General features: G+C 42.7%; 1 protein-coding gene across 9 annotated transcripts in view; it reads left to right on the top strand.

Moving 5' to 3' along the window:
* The window catches only part of LRRC49 (leucine rich repeat containing 49), a 56,548-nt gene that overhangs the window by 8,194 nt on the left and 25,990 nt on the right, over window positions 1–22,364 (top strand). For 6 of the 9 annotated variants that reach the window (XM_082198054.1, XM_082198051.1, XM_082198052.1 and 3 more), the window contains 7 exons: window positions 364–454; window positions 1,311–1,514; window positions 6,142–6,208; window positions 8,565–8,708; window positions 12,559–12,620; window positions 17,210–17,357; window positions 21,365–21,448. In XM_082198054.1, coding sequence (XP_082054180.1) covers window positions 364–454; window positions 1,311–1,514; window positions 6,142–6,208; window positions 8,565–8,708; window positions 12,559–12,620; window positions 17,210–17,357; window positions 21,365–21,448 — 800 coding nt within the window. Of the gene's footprint in view, window positions 1–363; window positions 455–1,310; window positions 1,515–6,141; window positions 6,209–8,564; window positions 8,709–12,285; window positions 12,449–12,558; window positions 12,621–17,209; window positions 17,358–21,364; window positions 21,449–22,364 lie in introns of those variants that run through there. The other 3 variants (XM_082198053.1, XM_082198047.1, XM_082198055.1) reach the window with 2 other exon arrangements.

The raw sequence follows: 22,364 nt of genomic DNA, 5'->3' as shown, positions 1-22,364 counted from the left end.
TAGATGCATAGTTTGCCCTGCCCAACAAGAGGAATAATATTTCCACAATAACCCTGACTTCTCTTTCCTGTATAGTCATGGCTAATTTGGACCTTATAAGCATAGATGTGAAATTAGAATATACATACTTTCCTTCCATGTGCCATATTGCCATGTCACGTACAAGCATTTCCCAACAAAACTGCTTCCGACTGGTGCACAAGGAGCACATCCCCTTCCTTAACTCTGGCATTGCAACCTTGGCATCAAGTCTCTCATGTTTGTGGCTAGAGCTAGTTAGGCATGTGCATCATTGGACAGCAAAATGGTAATATGTGTGTTTTTTAAAAGTTAAATTCCTTTAAATGTTTATTTTTCTATTAGATAATATCACTTATGGGAACACTGCTTTTCCCCTAGTGCACCGAACTGCAGAAGAGAAAATGCAGCATTCTGACAGGCTGACCCTTGAAAGGTAAAAATAGAATTGGTGGGTGATGCTTTTCACAGTAATGTACATGTTTACATAGAAGGAGTTATGATATCACACATACTCATAGGATTTCAGCCTTAGGCCACAGCCATAATCCCATTTACCTGGGAGTAAGCCCCATTTGAATTCAGTGGTACTTATTTCTGACTAGAATAGAATTGCACTGTTAGTGTGTCTGGGAAAATCATGAGCAGTGGCTAGTATTAAGAACTTCAGTGGTTTTATTCCTATGTACATAAAAAGGTAAGGCTGCACAACCCCCATGGGAGGATTTGTAGTGGCATATCACAATCCTGGATTTCCATGAAGTCGGGGTGGTGGAGGGAAACAAAAGAGAAGGAAGGTGGCACAACAGCAGTGGACATGGCATGGGAGTGAGAAGGGAGAAACATCGAGGGGTGGGGAAAAGTGGTGGTTAAAATAACAGCAAAAGGTTGAATAAAGCAGGGATGGAGAAAGCTGGTAGAAAAATCATGGATGTAAACAACAGTGGAAGTTTGAATAAAGTACTATGGAATATTTGAGGGCAAAATGTCCCCTCATAACTGGAGTTTACCTGTTTAGGAAATCAGGTCCTTTGCATTGCCACTTCCCCCTGGTTTTCTCTTTTAATGGGTACTCATGGCTACAGTGCATGCTCTGTCCTCATTGCAATCTTTTTGACTTCCTGATATTTTTGTGGTTTTGAAAACCTTGGACTTCCCCTATGCTGATACCTCTACCTTTTTTCTCATTGCTTCAGTCATGCCAACACTTTGCTTGAGTTTGCTATTAGAAGTGATTCCCTGTGTTTGTTGTCACCTGTACTAAACATTTCTTAAAACTTTCCCCCTCCTAGACAAAAGCTGACTGTTTGCCCAATTATTGATGGAGAAGAGCACCTTCGTCTGCTGAGCTTCCAGCATAACTGCATAACACGGATCCAGAATATCTCTAATTTGCAGCATCTTGTTTTCTTAGATCTGTATGATAATCAGATAGAGGAAATCAGCGGCCTTACCACACTAAGGTCCCTCCGTGTCCTTTTGTTAGGAAATAACAGGTAAAAAAGGGAGGGGACCTTGACATACTTAAAAAAACACTTTTCTAGTGTTCTCTGTGAAACTTGCATAGGGTGTGTTCACTGTAATGTCAAATAAGTCCCCCTACGGTTGGCAGAGACGGAATGCAACATAATCTACTTCTTATTGCTTGGGAATCACGACTTACTTAGCTGTCTGCTTGCAAAGTCAAAGCCAGCCCTGACTAATTGGGACATGTGACAATACAGAGGTGACTGTGGTATCAAAATAAGGTACAGAATTTGTGGATATGAGAAAAAGCATAGCAGTTTTGCCAATTTGCTCCCCAAGCAAGAACACAACCTGGGGTGAATGCAGACTGTAGATTTTGAAATCTCCATAGGTGTACCTTGAAACGAACCCTCAAAAGTCATTACCTCAGCTGCCAAAATATTATGGTATGTTCTTCCAACTTCTCAGAAGCATACAAAGCCCAGGGCAAGTGGGAACGTGGGCTGCCAGTGGGAAGGAGTGTAGAAGCAAATGGAGTAGACAGAATTAGTCGGCTATTAGACAAAGACCATTAATGTTGGGCCAAATTATGTAATTATATGCACACAGGCATGCTTTGCCCAAATTCAGTGCATGACCTGTGCTATCAAAAGTCTTGGCTACTTCTACAGTACAGTGAAGTGTAAACTGACAACATGGGTGAAACTGAACCTATAAATTAGGTCTCTTTGCAGATGACCTAATGGTGTCAGCACCAGACCCCATAAGCACAGCAACCTCCCTAATCAGAGAGCTCATTACATTTGCAATGGTGTCGGGCCAACAGGTGAATTTTGCAAAGTTGGAAGCTATGTGCTTCAGCACCCCTCCTCACATCCAAAAAGAACTCGCTAACAGGCATAGTCAAACTTGGCCTTCCAGATGTTTTGGGACTACAATTCCCATCATCCCTAGCTAACAGGACTCGTGGTCAGGGATGATGGGAGTTGTAGTTCCAAAACACCTGGAGGGCCAAGTTTCCTATGCCTGTGCTAACGTCGCCAAGGTAAAAATTTGCCCCACCAAGTTCAGATACCTAGGGGGTACAAATAACAAGAAACCTCAATAAATTATAGCTCCACAACTACAACCCCTTGTGACGACAAATTAACAAAGACCTAAAGAGATGGAACAACATGAACTTCACTCTCTCAGACAAAATAGCTATGATAAAAACGATCACCCTCCCAAAACTAACCTACCTATTCCAAACCCTCCCAACCTGGATTCCCCCAGCCCAACTCCGTAAATGGCCCCAAATACCTGCACCTCCCCTCCTCAGAAGGACGATGTGAAATCCCCAACATAGAAGCATATTATATTGCAAACCAAGTACGTCACATAATCCCATATATACTAGAAGATGAGACAAAACAATGAATACACCTGGAGAGGGACACAATTGAAAATACCTGCACCACAGCATACCCATTCCTCCCAAACGGAGGAAAATTCCCACAACACTAAACAGGTGCACACAGACCATGCTTAAAGCATGGAAAGGTAAACTGTCCCCAGCCCCAGCCCCACTAATTCCCTTGGCACACCACCCATTATTTCATCACACAGCACAAAACCTCCAGATAAAAACCTGGCAAACCAAAGGCTTATATCGCCTAACAGACTTCTATAAAAATAACAAACCCTTATCAACACAAGAAATACAAGACAAACTAGAAGACGCCCAAATGCCCTGGCTAACACACCACCAATTACATGCCCTCTTAAACAATCCAGTAGTAAAATCAGCAGCAACTAGGCTCCTGACAACCTTCGAAAACCACCTCCTAACAACAAAGGGAAACGGCAAAGGGATGGTATCCGCAATATACAAAATACTACTCCAAAATCCCACAAACCCCCTAGACGTAATCAAAAAACAATGGGAAGATGACATAGGCTATGAGATTAACCCCACTCAATGGACCAGAATGTGGTCTAAACCCCCCTTTAAATCCATATCAACGAAAAGGAAAGAACTCACTCTGAAACTCACAGGTTGTACCTAACACCGAGGAAATTAGCACTAATACACCCAGGAACCTCATCAAAATGCTGGAGAGGGTGCACCTCCACAGGCACATACCTCTACATGTGGTGGGAGTGTCCCAAAATCCAACTATTCTGGACAACAGCCATACGAGTAACATGTAAAATAACCAAGCAAGTATTAGAAATCACCCCAGAATTGGCCCTACTAAATGTCTCCCAAGACAATAATTCCCACTCACATCACAAAGAACTCATCACCCACCTACTCTCAGGAGCCAGAAACATCATAACCAGACACTGGAGAAACAAGTCAGGAGTAAGCATGGACCAATGGTACCAAGTAGTATGGGAAACAGCCTTACTAGAAAAATTAACCAATAAACTGAAACTGACACGGGGACAAATAGAAGAAGACACCTTCACCCTGATATGGCTCCCCTTTATCACATACACAGCCCAACAAGACAATGACAAGAATCCACCAATAGCATATGAATCAATATGGCTAACCTGATCCAAAACCACCCAGCCACCCCACTCACACATGGAGTTCACCACAGCCAATCACAAACAACCACACCCTAGGCCAACCCCAACCTCTCACCACCAAAGGAACACAAGTGAATAGTAAAGAGAACCTGCACAAGCGACGCTGACACAAAACCCCGCACATACAAGTTACAGGAAACCAGGAAGAGGGCCTTCTCGGTAGTGGCACCTGCCCTGTCTAACACCCTCCCACCAGATGTCAAAGAGAAAAATAACTACCAAACTGTTAGAAGACATCTGAAGGCAGCCCTGTTTAGGGAAGCTTTTAATGTTTAAAAGTTATTGTATTTTAGTGTTCTGTTGGAAGCTGCCCAGAATGGCTGGAGAAACCCAGCCAGATGGGCGGGGTATAAATAATAAATTTATTATTATTATTATTATTATTATTATTATTATTATTATTACCTGCACAAGCGACGCTGACACAAAACCCTGCACATACATTAAGTAAAATAGAAACCTTGCCTCCTGACCCCAACCCCCTTTACCGTTCCCCCCACCTCTTTCCCACTTTTCTTACTAATGTAACACTAATGTCTCAACAAATGAAATTGATCTGTAGAAAATGTAACTTGGAAAAAGAGATATTGCACATACTTTTGTAAACCAAGAAATCTTTAATAAAAAAATACATTTTTTTAAAAAATGGTGAAATCAACAGCATGCATATTTCAAGACCCTAATAAGCTTTGCATATTTTTCCAGTTGATGGCAGAAATGTACATATTGGCTTTGAATAATGAAAAATAATAAGAATAAGATTATTATTATTATTAATATCCCTCTGGGTGGCATACAGAATACAGTGGTACTTTGGTTTACAAACGTAATCCGTTCTGGAAGTCTGTTCTTAAACCAAAGCCATTCTTAAACTGAGGCACGCTTTCCCTAATGACGCCTCCCGCTGCTGGTGCCCTTCTACCATTCGGCTTCTGTTCGTAGACCGAGGTAAAGTTTGCTAACTGGAACACTACTTCCGATTTTGCAGAATTCATATACTGAATAGTTCGTAAACAGGGCTGTTCTTAAACCGAGGTACCACTGTATATAAAAACATCATAAAACATCGAACAAGTAGAAAAACAGTATCTTATACCAGCTTGCACTCTGCTAGAGAGCAAGCCAAACTATACATGATAAAGACTCCGTACTATCTGAGAATATCAGGGCTGGGATAGTCTAGGAGCAGGAGCTAGCCTCAGAAAGAGTCCCAACTTTGCCCTGCCAGCTTTTCCCTGTCTTGCGTGAGGGGAGCCTGAGGAAATCGTCCTCCTTCTGTGAGGCTCACTCCCCCCAGCAGTGCAGAAGGGCACACCACCTCCCTAGGAGTGAGCAGCTCCTGCAAATCCCAACATTTCCCTCTGAGACTCTTTCCAAGCTTTACTCACCACTCCTGCTGGTCTCAACCGGGTGAGAGTGGAGGAGAAATGCAAGATCCTCTTCCACACACTCGAGATGCCTCAAACTCGGAGGGGGGGTTGTTCAGTTGCGGCTGTTAATGCAAGTCTGAATATGGGACAAACCACAAGTAACTATGAATTAAGTGGGGCTTTCTTCTTTATTTACTTCTAACCACCCTTGGATTGGAGGAGGGTGAGTTCCTGGTGCTAGTCAGGAACAGATTGCTAGGAGATTCATAATTTCACTCTCCTTTATTGGAGTGCTTAATACTGCAAGAAGTCTCAGAAACTGCTGTTTTCCCAAGTTTGCTGTTGCATCTTGTCCTGCATCCACCTTCTTGCTAAGCACTCCACTTCCAGAATCCATACAATTTCAAGCTGGTGTATGGAGGTCTTCCCTTTTTTTCTGCCTCTGTTCAGCATGTTGGCTTTACCATTTACGTTAGCAGCAGGGGTAGATCTGTGGTTGAATCCCACTGTCCTTGCCTTCACATTGGGTACCTGTGTATGCTGGAGGTTCTGGGATTTACTGGCATCCTGCTTGGGATTAGATCCTCAGGTGGTTGGTTGTGCTGGACAGAAGCCCATAGCAGGTTAAAGCCTGGGCAGGGGTCAAATGGGAATAAATTTCCCCTCCTTGAAATAAAAATACTTCTTGAATGCTTGAATGTTTCAGAATAAGGAGAATATCAAACCTGGATAACCTTGTAAGCCTTGATGTCTTGGACCTTCATGGAAATCAGGTATAATGTGATAAATCTTTTTCAGCTTGTACCATGGGGTACCTGTTGCTGGCTTTTTAGGTGTGGTGCTGCTTTGCATTTCCCCTTTGTTTTCATGAGACTTGCTAAATTGAAGGAACTTAACTTTGCATAGTTTTTCAGAATCTTACATTGAGTTAATTATGCCATCAGCCTGTGGAGTCTAGTGTATCATTCATTTCGTTAGGGCTGTCAAATGACTAGATAACCACCTGCTCCTTCACTATATTGAAGAGTTAAAGTGTTTGGGGGCTTTTTATTTCAAAAAACACATCCAGTGGTTTGGGGGAGCACACCTAATGTTTACAAAATCAGATACCATCTTATTAGGACGTCCATCCGACCTTGTAGAATCTGGGCCTTTAGTGTGGTGGCACATTCTCCTTGAAGTATCCTTTCATTACTCTTCAGGTCTCTTTTTTCTGTGCCTATCAAAGACCCTCCCTTTTCTTCCCCCCCAAAAGATATTTATTAAAGTTTTCTAAAATATAACAATGAAAAAAAATAAAAATAAAAAGAAACAAAATACAACATAAAAACAGTTAAAAAACAGATAATTTTCCGTAACATATCTTCCTTACGCTTATTTCCCCAGACCTCCTCATACCTCCCTTCCTTGTATTCCACTTCAATTTGTTAGTTCAGCAAATCCTTACCATTACGCTTTTACCCATTTATAAACGTTTTTTTTCGTATCTCCTAAAGCATTACAGCTGGAAACCCCTTAGTTTCTATCCAACATCCTTCTAACATTCATTAATTTTACAATATTTCTGTAAATAGTCTTTAAATTTCTTCCAGTCTTCTTTCACCAACTCTTCTCCCTGGTCTCGGATTCTGCCAGTCATTTCTGCCAATTCCATGTAGTCGATCACCTTCATCTGCCATTGTTCCAGAGTGGGTAAATCTTGTGTCTTCCAGTACTTTGCAATGAGTATTCTTGCTGCTGTTGCAGCATACATAAAAAAAGTTCTATCCTTCTTTGGCACCAATTGGCCGACAATGCCCAGGAACATGGCTATATTTTCTGTGACCTTATGATTAGAGTCTGCCATTAAAATTGCAACAGAACCCACCTGACTACCAAAAAGTGTTAGTCAGTTCATGTACAGGGCTGGCATCAAGGATCAGCAGAGTTGAGCAGCTGCTAAGGGCCCATAGGAGGCTGATGGAGAAGAGTTCCCTCCTGGACCTGTTGCAACAAGCAGGCTCACTTGCTGAGGGACAGGGTGAAGGCGAAGCATGGAAGGTGTCTTGCTCAAGAGCCCTCCCCAGGAAGTATTGGGAGCAGCAGTGAACCCTGGGCCTGGCAGAAATGGCAGCCCACCAAAACATGCAAAACTGCCCATCAATTTATTCAAAACAATAGGGAAAGATTACATTTCTCTTGTGTCATCATACAACAAGGCCGGCCAAAGAAGTTGATTTCTAGTAGGATCAGGGTAGAGAGAAGAAGATCCCTCTTCACACAATACATAATTAATTTATGGAATTTGCTGTCTTAAACTGTATTGATGGTCACTGGCTTAGATAGCTTCAAAAGGGATTAACATTCATGGTGCTTTTTACTAAAAGGAATTCATGTGTACAGAGGGGAGTATCCTGAGTATTAGTTGTTGGGGAAGGATGAGTGAGAAGGATAAGCTGAGAAAATCATGCTTAATCTTGTGTGTGCTCAAACCGTACTGTAATATTTGAGCTCTGTTTCATCTAATGCTTTGTTTCTACTTTAGTTAACATAATTTTATAAAAACATATATGTGTGTGTGTCTGTGTGTAGATCTATAGATAGTTTGTGTGTGTTTTAAAAAGGAAAGAAGGAAAGCTGTGATAGGAAGGAATTCCATTAACACTGACAGAAGAAGTGCATAAATAACATCTCTATGAATTCTTTATGAATCCCAGATTTCTGCTGATCTGATAAATGCTTCTGCTCTTTTGAAAGGAGGCACTGCAGGGACTCCTAGCAAGAAGCCATCTTTGGAGAGTTCCAGTCTTCATTCTTAGCCACTTGTTCCTGTTCTCCATTTCTGTGTGATGTCAGCTGTACTGCTTGCTAACCCTATTATTTCAGTTATTTGCTTCTTAAGTAGTTGGTGCTCTACAATTAACTTATCCTTTGCATGGTTGCTTGGAAGTAAGTCCTACAGTGCTTAGTGGAGCTTACTCCCATGTAAGTGTGCATAGGGGTGTGACCATAAACATTTCACTTTTTCGCCTCCACAGTTCAGGCTTAGAAGAGAAGCTGCTTGTTTAATGGTGTCATTCTTAGAGGGGGGAAAGAAGGGTTGGGCTCAACTGATACAATCCTCATTCTTCCTCATCTTCTCTTTTACAGATTGCTATCATAGAAAATCTCCACCATTTAAGTGACCTCAGAGTGCTGAATCTTGCCCGGAATTGCTTAACATACATTGAAAACCTGAACGGACTAGATTCACTGACGGAACTTAATCTTAGATATAATCAGATCAGAATTGTGGTAAGTGAACTGAATCCATTTGCTCTAGAAAAAAAATGCTATAATTTGAATGAACTATATTGCTTTTGGAATTTTAAAAAAAATTCGATTCAAAAAAATTAAGTTTCTTTTGGTGGATTTTTTTTTGGGGTATCAATGTATATTGTCATGTATAGTCTTCAGTTGAAGAGAGAGCCTATGAATACATATTTTGCAGGAGATCTATAAAGTGATATACCTGTCAGGGAAGAGTTAGAAGTTTCCAGTTTCTCACAGGGAGAAAGCATTCGCCAAGGGGGGAAGGAGAGCAGTGAATCTAATAGAAGAGAGCAAGAGGAACAAGAGGGAGGGACCGGCTGTTCCCAGGAAAGGCAAGGTTTCAGTTCTAGCTCAGATTGGGAGGAGGGGAGATACAGGCCAGCTCTAGCCAGGAGGGTAGGAAAAAGAGCGGGAAAGCGAAGGGAAGGGCGCCTTCGACATTTTGAGAGTGGCTGGTCACCAAGAAGCAGAGCTCAGAAGGTAGCTGAAATAAGTGACGCTGAGGAAGAATAAAAAAATTCCTTCCAGTAGCACCTTAAAGACCAACTAAGTTAGTTCTTGGTATGAGCTTTCGTGTGCATGCACACTTCTTCAGATACACTGAAACAGAAGTTGCCAGATCCTTCTATATAGTGAGAAGGTGGGGAGGGGTACTACTCAGAAGGGTGGTGGGAATGGGAGATTGGCAGATAGCTGAGATGAGCCTGTTGACGACTCTTAACGACTGCAATAGGTCTTGCAGGAAAAGGCAAGGGGTGAGAGGTGAAAAATGGCTTAGTCATGTATAATGAGATAAGAATCCAATGTCTTTGTTCAGACCAGGTCTCTCCATGGTTTTAAGTTTGGTGATGAGTTGCAATTCAGCAGCTTCTCTTTCCAGTCTATTTCTGAAATTCCTTTGTAGTAAAACAGCTACTTTGAGATCTTGTATAGAATGTCCTGGGAGATTGAAGTGTTCTCCTACTGGTTTCTCTGTTTTGTGATTCTTGATGTCAGATTTATGTCCGTTTTTTCTTTGGCGTAAGGTTTGGCCTGTTTGTCCAATATAGAGAGCTGAAGGACACTGTTGGCATTTGATGGCATACACAATGTTAGACGATGAGCAATTAAATAGTCCCGAGATGGTATGTGTGATGTTGTTGGGGCCAGTAATGGTGTTGTCCGGGTGTATGTGGCAGCAAAGTTGGCATCTGGGTTTATTGCAGGCTCTGGTGCCAGTGTCCGTGTTAAGTCTGTTTGTAGTACTATTGTGGGTTAGGAGTTGTTTAAGATTGGGTGGCTGTCTGTAGGCAATGAAAGGTCTTCCTCCCAGAGCTTGAGAAAGAGAACTGTCATTGTCCAGGAGAGGTTGTAGATCTCTGATGATGCGTTGTACTGTTTTAACTTGGGAGCTGTATAGTTAGGAAGAATAGTTGAGGAAGAATAGTTAAGAACCGTTTATAAGATTGTTTTGTTAATACGCAATAAAAAGTTTTATAAAAGAACAAGAAGCGTTTGTGTGGTGATCTGAAGAGGACAACGACCAGGCCTGACAATACCTAAGGGATGTTTGAATTGCTGCAAACCTTGGAATCTTAAAATCATGGAAAGTCAGGGCAGACAGAAGGTGTCTGACGGCCATTGTCTGAACTGTATTGTTCTTGAGTAAGAAGAGGGAAAGCTGAAGGTTCTAGGCAAGGAAGAGAAGCAGAGGTTAGATATCCATACACCAAGGAAAGGAAGAGGTTTTGGGAAAGGAGGATTGCAGAAGAGCATGGCTCAGAGAAAAGGGGTGGTGGTCTGAGTTGGAAAGCAGGGAAAGGCGAAAGAGAGAGAACCCCCCCCAATAGTTAAAAAATTGTTTAATTAGCCAAAGACCTGGGATAAGGTTTTCGCCTGGCACCTAAAGATATATAGCAAAGGCTCCAGGCAAGCCTCCCTGTGGAGAGCATTCCACAAGTGGGGAGCCACCACAGAAAAGGCCTGTTCTTGTGTTGCCACCCTCTGTACCTCTCATGGAGGAGGCACATGAAGAAGGGTCTCAGATGATGATTGCAGGGTCTGGATTGGTTCATATGGAGAGATGTGGTCCATGAAGTCCATTTGAGTAGAAAATCAGCACATCAGAGAGGGACAAAATTGTCCAGGCCATTCATTGCTGTGATAGTTTTCTCCTTGCTGGCAGTGTTTGTTTTTCCTCTACACTACAGTGTTCTAAGCTGGTCCTGAGGATCTTATAACATTAAGAATTTGGTATTAGAGTTTGCCCGTTTTCTTCTTCCCCTCTTTGACCCTTTTCTCTTTAATATCACAGCTTTTAAGATTATAAGCCTGAGGGCAAGAACTTTTTTTATTTGTAAGACACTCTGGGAGTTTATCCAGCTAGAGAGTTGGGGGTATAAATAGATTGAAATTGCTGCATTGTCTGTTAGAATCTACCTTTTGCTACATTAGCCATCTAGACTGTGCGCTCAGGACAATTGTTTAAGAAGCAACTAATCCTTGTTATCTTGAGCATAGACCTTGTGGTGGTGAGAATGAAACATCTGCATGACAAAATGAGTCTTGCTTTTCACATTGTGTAGGGAAGGGGTTTTTGTGTGTTCCAGAAAATCAACAATCTTGCCTATCATGATGTGGGTGAGAAACACCATGGACTGGCCCATATCATGACCCTCATATTTGTCCTGCTCCTGAAAGCCAAGGAGACCCCTTGGTTATTGTTTTTGTATGTTACTATGTTATACATTTTTGTGTTTTTATATTGTAAACTGCCCTGTGATCCTGAGATGAAGGGTGGTATAGAAATTTAATAAATCATCGTTATCATTATCAACATTATCTTGGTGTATTTGTATCCACTCATTACAAGTTGGAGAATTGCCTCACCCACTGAATTAATCAGTTTGGTGGTGGCAATGGCAAAAATAAACGTCTCTGACTCATGGAAGAATTGGATGGATTGTTAAAGTGATATTGTTGTTGTTGTTAATAATAATAATAATACAGTGGTACCTTGGGTTAAGTACTTAATTCATTCTGGAGGGCTCTTCTTAACCTGAAACTGTTCTTGACCTGAAGCACCACTTTAGCTAATGGGGCCTCCTGCTGCCGCCACGCCGCTGGAGCACGATTTCTGTTCTCATCCTGAAGCAAAGTTCTTAACCCAAGGTAATATTTTTGGGTTAGCAGAGTCTGTAACCTGAAGCGTATGTAACCTGAAGTGTATGTAACCCGAGGTACCACTGTAATAATAATAATAATATATACCTTCCCTGTGTTCCCTCAAAGGCTGTGCATTACAAACTGATAACCATTTTGTGAGTTCTGGAGTGCATTTCTGTGTTGTCTGTGGTGGGACTCCCAACTCGTTAACCTACTTGAGGAAGCAGGGAAATGTCTGCAGAGCACATTTCAGTATTGCTTGCTGCTGGTTGGACAGCTGCATGCATGAGTTAGCACTTTGATGCTTTAGACAACAGCATGACTACAAAATTGGATTTTATTTTGCTTGCCGTTTCATAGTGGCCTGCTTTCCCCTGCAGCTGAAACCCTGAGTCAGCACCTCAGCTCCTTTTTTGAGAAGCCTGTTCAAAAAGAGGCCAGCATCTACTGCTGCTGCGTCTCCCCTCTTGTTTGCTCAACACTTTCTGTTGCAAGCAGTCCAGCTTATTTTCCAAGAGGATCTATGCACCACAGAGGGATGGAGCCGCGTGTTCGACAGCAGTTGGCACTGCAGCAAGGTTACAGTAAATTGCAGTAGGCATGTTTCATCCTCCAGAGAAGCAAGAGCGTGTAGAGCATGGTGTCCTTCAGATGCTGAATTTGGTGTTTTCTCTCTCTCTCGTTCTAGAAAGATGTGGATACTTTGCCCTGCCTCCAACGTCTCTTCCTCAGCTTTAACAATATATCTCGGTAAGCAGAAACTGCTGGTGGGCGGGGAGAGAATCCGTTTGCTCTCTCAGTGCCTCACTTATTACCACTATCCATTTAAAATTAAATATTTGCCAGTGGTTACTTTTGTCTGACTGGTAGACAAATGATACAGTATGTGAGAAAGAGAACAACTATGAACCCAAAATTTAGCAAAACCTTTAATCTTTTTTTCTAAGTGCACAGAGAAGAAATGTTTCTCTTCTGTTTTAAAATACGTCATTACCATACTTAAGTAGAAAGCCCGAATATTGATACTGCAGAGTCAATGTTAATCTGAATTAGTTTGTGAATCACTATTATTCTCATTATTTTAAAAATGCCCTAACTGGGTTTAGATTATACAGCCTGTTATATTTGCTCCAGACTGTCATGTAAACTGATGTCTCTTTAATTGAAGTTACAGGCTTCCATTTGTGCAGGTCATTGAGCATCCTTTTTTTAGTTACTAAGATGCAGCTTGCTCCTTTCTATGCTACTCTTTAACCTAGTTATGAAATCGGGAGTAAAACACCTTTTTTCTTAATAAGAGCTGCATTTTCTGAATCTTATTCTCCCCACCCCCTCCTTTATTCTGTTTTTATATAATTTGGGCTGCAGCATTTAATTAAGCCTGTTTTCAAAATTAGTGAATGTATTCTTTCCTGGATGCACTTCCCCCTTGATCACAATTTAGTATGTCTAACATCCTTCCTCAGAGGCAATTACGTGTTGCAGCGATTCCTCACTGCAGGATGTTCAGCCTGGGATTGCGGCAATTACTCACACATTGGGAGGGTGGGGGAGGCAGGCAAGGGGTCTTAATTGCTCTCAGTGGAATTTAACCACGTGGAACTACTGCTGTTTGTTTTATTGTGCTTATATTCTGGAGAAGTGGAATGGGGAAGTGAAAATGGTAACTCTTTTGTTTTGAAAGTGTTGCTTGTTGGCTGCAGTTTAAACTGTGGAAGGATATGTGCCACTTGCTGGGTAGAGTTTTCAGTACTTAGGACTTTATGTATTGCAACAGTGCTGAGAACCTAAACTTCACATTCAGTGCATATCCTTCCATAGATTGGATTTGGCAGCATTATTTAGACATGAACACAGCCATCTACCAAGACTCCAGCTTAATCTGCCCCGCCCTCCTATATGGTTTGGATTGTTTCACTTTGAATGATACATAAATCCTACCCTGATTTGACTTTTGGGGGGGGGGGAGTGTTTGGCTGGGCTCAGCGGTTGAAAGACTGCAGAGGTATATTGCTCTGCCTTTAGGATGTAAAGCCAGCAGTCAGTGAGAATTACTTTCTGCTCAGTGTAACTGAACATCATTTTTCCAGTGTCCCAGTTTTTCTCAAGCAAAGTTCCGCTGTGGTGGTGGTAGTTCTGTACTTGGGGAAGGGAGACTGTGAATTAGAAAAAAGAAAACTGCAATGTCTAGACTGGGGCTGAACTTAAATGGCCCTTTCCTGAGTTTGCTAACTGTTTCTTGTGCTGCGAAGTTGGAGGGGTCATTCTCCTGTGATGTCACCCTGGACTCAGGAGGGTTTAGCTCTTCCAAATGCTCTAAGAGGGATGCAGTCACCTCAAAGGAAACTGTTTCATCAGCTCTGTTCACGGAAGTAACCCAAGTTATGTTCTTGCTGTTTGCTTGCCATTCTGTTGTCACATGCAAAACTTGCCGTATTTTCTGCTCTATAGGATGCACCCGACCATAGGACGCACCTTGTTTTAGAGGGGGAGAACAAGAAAAAAAAAATCTCCCCCTCTCTGCTCAGCGCCCCTTCAGCGAAGCAACAGGAGAAACGGAACCCCTTCCATTTCTCCTCCCGCTTTGCTGAAGGGGCGCTGTGCAGCTCTCCCTCTCTGCTGAAGCCAGGAGAGCAAGACTCTCTTGGCTTCAGCGAAAGGAACCCAAAGCCTCCGGAACGCAGCGGGAACTTGCGCTGCACTCCAAAGGCTTCAGGTGGCTATCCCTGAAGCCTGGAGAGCGAGAGGGGTCGGTGCGTGGAGGGAGTGCTCCCTCTGTGCTTCGGAGGCTTCGCGTTGCTATTGCTGAAGCCAAGGAGCCTGCATTCGCTCCATTCGCTCCATAGGACGCACACACATTTCCCCTTAATTTTTGGAGGGGAAAAAGTGTGTCCTATAGAGCGAAAAATACGGTACTTTCTTGGCAAATCATTTTTGAGATAGCCATGATGTTTATCACTCTTAGTGCTTAAATAAAAAGTGATGGTTCATTAATATTATGTTTTTCTTTAAAGTAGAAGCTTAAGTTCTTGACACTTCAAATAGAGATGTAATAATTGAGGGTGTATGTATGAGGGAAGAGGAGTAGTACCTCTGGCCACGCTCCTTCTGGGTTAGTTTGTCCAGGTAAATGTGTACATCAGAAAGAGGGAATCTTCTTTCCAACCAACAGAGGTCGTCCCCCCATCTTTCCTTCTCTGTGACTAGCCCTCTCTTGTATTCCTTCAGTATTCCCCGTTGGTATTTCCCCCATTTATCTTTGCTTCTATCTCTCTGTATCTCTAGGCTTTCATGCATTATTTCTCCTCCTACTTGTGAGCCTATGTACCTCAGGAGAGCACCTGAAGGTTCCACCTCAGGCTGCACAATTGCTGTCACTTTTGCCATTGTTTTTGTGTATAAAGCAGCATTTTAAAAGCAGGGATTATGCACCAAGAATGGCAGCATTTTTAAAGATATGTTGCAGACCTGCTTAAGCTGAAACCCCAGGGAAGGCACGACCAGGAGTGACTGCCCTCTGCCCTCTGCCCCAGCCTTGGGTACCTTGCGAGGGCAGCACCTGGTGAAGCCGGGGGGGGGGGGGGAGACCAGCCAGGCTGCTGCTAGAACAGTCTCAGAAGGGGAAAGGAAGGTGCAGGTGAAAGAGGTAATCCCTACTGAGGCAGGAGAAAAAGAAGAGAAAGTGAGCTGGGGGGCTCCTCCCCCATCAGCATGAAGAGGAAGGGGGGCAGAGGCAAGAGTGGGGTCACAGCCCTCTTTCCACTTATGGGGGGAAATCACGGGAAGGTCTAGGATTCCTCAGGGAAGATGTAGCAGGTGTTTAATACACTCAACCCTAGCTTTTAAGGTCAAGTGTATTCATTTATATTAGATTAATATTTTATTTCTCTGCAAAAGTTAATCTAGCACAACAGAGGAGAAAAAAGCATTAATATTTTGTGTAGCTGAGAGAGATCCAGAAAAGTTGCTTCTTCTAAAGAGCTATTGTATTTTTATGTTGTGAACTGCCCTGAGATCAGCAGATGAAGGGCGGCATACAAATTTCAACAACAACAATTAATATAAATTATTGATAAAAGTAACTGAAGGTCATTTCTACTGTTACTTCTATCTGTTTCATAAATTTTATACACTGATTGTAAAAACAACAACCCTCAAAGCGGTTTTCAAAAAAATAATAAAATCATCAGTAAAAAGAACTGACAATAATTTTAAAAGTTCAAGAAATTTAAAATCAACAATAAACTAAAAACAGATAAAAACCTATAACTAAAAACTGATGTGTATTTTAAATACCTTATTTTTGTCTCTGCCAGCTGGCCATCTGTTTGGGGAAATTAGATAGAGGATTTGCACTGTAATTTGATGCCCGGGAGCAGTAAATAATGGACTTCACCCCCAATTTACCATTTGGCATTGGGCCTCATCCCCTGAGCCACTGCACCTGGAGGACCTCTGGGTTCCCGCTTAAATCATCAACAAGAGCCGCCATTCCTGCATGCCTGAGGGTGTGTCCCCCTCCCTTACCACAGTGGGACCAGCAAACAGGCCAGAAGGTTTGCAGTTAAATCCCCTCTGAACCAGTGGTCTCACATACGTATCTCTTTGGCCATTGCACCTCCTGCCATTATCTGAGCCCCTACCTTTACTTGCGCTCGTTCACTGTTGAGACTTTGTATTTTGTTCAGTTCAGGATCCTATTGCATGGGAGAGCCCTATGCTACCCCCTGCCCCCCCCCCACCCCGCTGCATTGGTGTCGTTGGGCAAATTTGACATTGGGAGAATGGGAAAGACAAGCTTGCGGGTCCAGGAGAAAGAAGCAGAGGAGCAGAGGAAACATGTAAACTTTTTGATATATTTCCTTTTTTAAAAAAAAGGGCAACTGAAACAACCAGCCCTCTCCTGAGCATATTTCATTCCCAACTGCATTGGTGCTTTGTTTATTGGTCACTCAGCCATGATAAACATTTGAGTGATTGAAACCATGACAGTGATAGGTGTAACTGATATGACATCCCTCAGGAGCAGATCTGGATATAACCCAATTCACACATTTCAAACCTTTACAACAGAAAACCAGTGAATATTGTGAAAGTTAACTGAAACATCCCATTAAGTTTGAAAGTCACATAAAACCAAATACGTCAAAAAACCTTGACCAGTTATTGCAAAAATTCACCTTTCTCTATTTAATGGGGGGAATAGTATTGTGACTGCTTACTTTTAATTAGTGGAATGATATCAATAATGGTTATTTTAAGGTTAATAGTCATAGAAATTGATGATTGTATGTTTGAGATCCGTGACTTGTGTTCCATTCCTTTTGCTTTTCACCTAGTTTTGATGACATCTTGTGCCTTGCCGATTCTGCATCCCTTTCAGACATCACCCTAGACGGCAACCCGATAGCGCAAGAGGCGTTTTACAAGCATACTGTTCTCCACCATATGATGCAGCTCCGACAGCTGGATATGAAGAAGATCACAGTAAGAGAAACTCCGTGGGGAAAACTCTGTGATGGGTTAAACCTTGAAATAAGCAAGGGGTTTTATTTAACCAGACTATTCACAGTGCCAGCAGGTTTTGTGTTTTTTATTATTTTTAAAAAACTTACTACAGTTACTAAGAATATTTTTACTATTTTCTATATACAAAATGCTTAGCAATCTCCTCTGATTTGTCTTATTGACAACCCCATAAGGAGTGAGGTCTACACTCATTGAATTTATGTTTGGGATAAGACAGCAGAAGGACTGTCTGTGTCAGTATGAGTTTCCCATTCCATAAGATCATTCTCTGAGGCTCTTCTCTGGGTATTTGCTCTTTCAGAATTTAGGCAGGTAGAGCTGGAGACAGCAGTCTCCCCCTCCCAAATTATGGAATCCCCTTCCCATAAATAAGCACTGGGAACTTTAGTTAAGATGCATCTTCTCTTCACTGTTGTTAAGTTTGCATTTTATATTCAGCATTTTAATTTTACTGGTATTTTTGTTGAAAGCCACATATTATAAATATTATAAATGAGCACAAGCAGCAGTCCCAATTGCATGGTAAGCTGTTTTTGAAACCAGCCTTTGTGTACAGTAAACCCACAACTTACACACATTTAACTTGTGCTCATTCAGCTTAACACATATGGCAAAAAATATAAGTATATAAATATAAAAAAATAGAAAGGGGCTGAGTTCTGGGGGAAATGGCGTTGGCAATCCCACCCGCCATTGAACCCAATCCCTGTTTAAATTGTGAGCTTATTGTACTGCATAAAGACACAAGAATACAAATAGCCCCCACAGAAAGAGACAAACGAATGAAAGAAAAACTCCCTTCCATGTCAAGAATATAAACACCTCACCATTAAGGCATTAAAAGAGAGAGACAGCCTGTTCTCCTGGACTGGAATTAATGTAAGAGGAAGGAACTAGTCTTCCTAGAACCCGTCACTTCTTATTTCACTTTGGGCTAGGCTACATCATTGGGTAAGTTTGACAGAGAAAGCTTCCTGTCATACCACCTTTGGAGGGGCGGATTGTTGTTCACTTTTCCAGAGAAAGGTTATCTCCATTTGCTCAGCTGTGAGAAGATGGATCATTAACCATTTATAGAGGATGGCTTTATTTGCTCCCCAGAAGAGAAATAATAGGTCCAGTTCAACTTTACAGTGAAAGAAATGACTCTGAAACTTAGTAGCTGTCTTACATTCCCACCAAAGATGTTTGTATGAACCTTGCACCAAACAATTCCTCCATCCCAAAGGTATGATGCAGCTACACAGGCATTACTTTGAACCAATGGCTCTTTTAGCAGCCTATTTAACAGCTTAGTTGAAAATGTTGGAAATGCCAACATTACTATAATTACCATCTCTCAACAGGCATCCATACAACTGCTGCAAATAAATAAATACAATGAAAATGTCAGATTAGGTATGTCCTGAATAAATTTGACAGCAAGGATTTTCTTTTTTAAACAAACCACCTGCTGAATACTCTCATTGCCTTTAATATGCAGGGTCTATCCGGCCATACAGATTTTCTTCTTTCTAGAACTTTCTCTTAATAAAAATGTATTTTGAGGCTTTTTATTAAACATCCAAGATGTATATAAATGAATAAAATAAAACTAAAATTAAGAGTCACAAGATACTTGCATTGGAGAACCTTTTAATATATTTTATGGTAACATAGTTTTTATTCATTCATGGTTGCATATATATATTTCTGAATGTATTAACAAAGTTGTGTCAAAGTGTATATACCAAAACTTACAATTATTACAGATATGAAATTATGTATAGTATTGTCTAATGCTTAGATTGGTGACTGTAAGTAAAAGGTACTTTGTATCAATAACAATTGGGGGACGTGGGTGGCGCTGTGGGTAAAACCTCAGCGCCTAGGGCTTGCCGATCGCATGGTCGGCGGTTCGAATCCCCGCGGCGGGGTGAGCTCCCGTCGTTTAGTCCCAGCTCCTGCCCACCTAGCAGTTTGAAAGCACCCTTAAGTGCAAGTAGATAAATAGGTACCGCTTTATAGCGGGAAGGTAAATGGCGTTCCGTGTGCTGCTCTGGTGCCGGTTTGTCAGAGCAGCTTTGTCACGCTGGCCACGTGACCCGGAAGTGTCTGCGGACAGCGCTGGCTCCTGGCCTTTAGAGTGAGAAGAGCGCACAACCCTAGAGTCTGTCAAGACTGGCCCGTACAGGCAGGGGTACCTTTACCTTTATCAATAACAATTAGAATTTATAAAAATTTATAGGGAGGGGGAAGGTGGAAAATTGAAATATGCCCTTCATGCACGCACAACTGTGCTGTAAACTATTAGTACTGTTCTACCATAACTGTCACACCAGACTGCATTAAAATTGTCAGGTTTCTTTTGGCCTCTTGCTACTTCCAATTTTTGTTTCAGTTTTTCCAATAATGGAAGATGGTTGATGATCTCGGTAGACGAGGAACAGAGGGAAAAGCTGTTTCCTAGTTCTGCTGGATCTCTCAGTTCTTTTGATACCGTGGCTTTTGATACCATTGACCATGGTATTCTTCCGGGGAAGCCAGCTGGGGGCAATGTTATGCCGTGGTTCTGCTCCTTCCTCCTGGGCTGTGTCCAGAAAGTGGTGTTGGGGGATGAGTCTTCAGACCCCTCGGCTCTTACGTGGGGTGCCTCAGAACTCTGTCCTGCCCCCCCCTACTTTTTAACATCTATATGAAGCCTCTGAGAGAGATCATCATGGGGTTTGGGCTGGGTGTTCATCCGTATATGGATGATACCCAGCTCTACCTTTCATTTAAATCGGAACCTGTTAAGGCAGTAAACATCCTGTGTGAGCGTCTGGAGGCTGTTGGAAGTTGGGTTGCAGTCAATGGATTGAGGTTGCATCCTGACAAGACAGAAGTTCTGTTTCTGGGGGACATGGGGTAGGCAGGTGTGGGGGACTCTCTGGTCCTGAATGGGGTAACTGTGCCACTGAAGGACCAGGTGCGCAGCCTGGGAGTCATTTTGGACTCACAACTGCCCATGGAGGTGCAGGTCAGTTCTATGTCCAGGGCAGCTGTCTACCAGCTCTATCTGGTACGCAGACTGAGACCCTCCCTGCCCGCGGACTCTCTCGCCAGAGTGGTGCATGCTCTAGTTATCTCTTGCTTGGACTACTGCAATGCGCTCTACGTGGGGCTATCTTTGAAGATGACCTGGAAACTACAACTAATCCAGAATGTGGCAGCTAGACTGGTGACTGGGATTGGCTGCCTGGACCATATAACACTGGTCCTAAAGGATCTTTGCTGGCTCCCAATACATTTCTTAGCACAATTCCAAGCATTGGTGCTGACATTTAAAGCTCTAAACGGTCTTGGCCCAGTATCCCTGAAGGAGCGTCTCCACCCCCATCGCTCAGCCTGGACACGGAGGCCCAGCTCCAAGGGCCTTCTGGTGGTTCCCTCACTATGTAGTGAGATAGTGGCACCCTCCCAGTGGAATGCCCTCCTATCAGTTGTCAAGGAGATAAGTATAAGTATATAACCTTTAGAAGGCATCTGAAGGCAGCCATGTATAGGGAAGTTTTTAATGTTTAATGTTTTATTATGTTTTTATATATTCTGGAAGCTGCCCAGAGTGGCTGGGGCAATCCAGTCAGATGGGCAGGGTATACATATTTTTATTATTGTTATTAAGAACCTTTTAATATTTGATTTCATTGTGAGCATTGCTTTGTTACTTGGAAAATATGGGAATGCTTGGACTTCTTTTAATTGAATTACACAGTCTACCCAGTAGGGATACTTTGGGTTTGTTTCTTTGTTTTTTGCTTAGCAGCTGGACACACTGTTCTGTGGAACTTGAAAGCTTGTTCATGACTTCAGTGTTTTTACAAAATCCAGTATGACTTCCCTGTTACTTTTAGATCCCTTACCCTGCTATGGACTGACTCCTTGCAAAGTTTGACTAGTACCGTCGTGAGTCTCACCGCAAAGTGTTCTGTTTTATTTTAACCCAGGAAGAAGAAAGGCGCATGGCATCTGTTGCCTTACGAAAAGAGGAAGAGAAGAGGCGTGAAAGCCACAAGCAGACCTTACTGAAGGTACCAAGCGGTGGCCTTCGTGTGATGCAAATGGAAGAGAACCAGGCCCTTCCCTCCCTTCACTTATCCCCCCCCCCGGTAGCTGTGTCTCCTTGTTATGGCTGCTCCTTCCCTGCTGGAAACAAACCACATGGCATCCTCCATCGCAGGGGAAGAATGGCCAGTGGTAAAGCACCTGCTCTTCTTGCAGAAGGTCCCAGGTTCAATCCACTGCATCTCTAGGTTGGGCTGGGAGAGAATCCTGTCTGAAATCCTGGAGAGGTACTTCCAGCACTGAGCTCGATGGACCAGGGATCTGACTCCATATAAGGCAGCTTCCTATGTTCCTATAAAGTGTTCCATCTTGGAGGGCCGCATAACCCACCCAGGCACATACCCGTCAAAGGCATGGGACATGCTGTTTTTGGGTGCCATGCTCTTGTGCAGGTCGTGTGACTCATGCAGGAGCATGGCCTGGAAGACGCGGCCTGGCTTTGCTCTGGGACATGTGGGAGGGTATGGCAGAACCAGTCACATAACAAAAACGACCACAGAGATATCAACATTTGAAAATGTAGGGGGTCCATGGCTTGGCTTTTGAGAAACGGGTTCCACAGAACTTGGCCAACTGGGAACTCCTGCTATAGAGTATTTGATCCAGTCTGCCCATGCTTCCTACTGTCTTACCCATAAGAACACAAGAGCCTCTCTGGAACAGGCCATGGCATCCTACTTCTCACAGGCTTATGGGGAGCCCACAAACTACCCAGCAACTGTCACTGAGGGTCTAGCAGCCTCTGATTGTAGGGGGTCTATCTTAGTTAAAATCCACCGATGGAATAATCGGTGTTGAGAGCAAACAGATAGCCAACTGAAATCAACATAATTTTCTGATTGCTATAATTCCATTTCTTTGATCTTAGTTTCCAGAATGCCG

Source organism: Podarcis vaucheri (genome assembly GCF_965113315.1).
Source record: "Podarcis vaucheri genome assembly, chromosome: 14".
Taxonomy (NCBI): domain Eukaryota; kingdom Metazoa; phylum Chordata; class Lepidosauria; order Squamata; family Lacertidae; genus Podarcis; species Podarcis vaucheri.
Note: the sequence above shows the minus strand (reverse complement) of the source record. Positions and strands in the feature narration are given on the sequence as shown.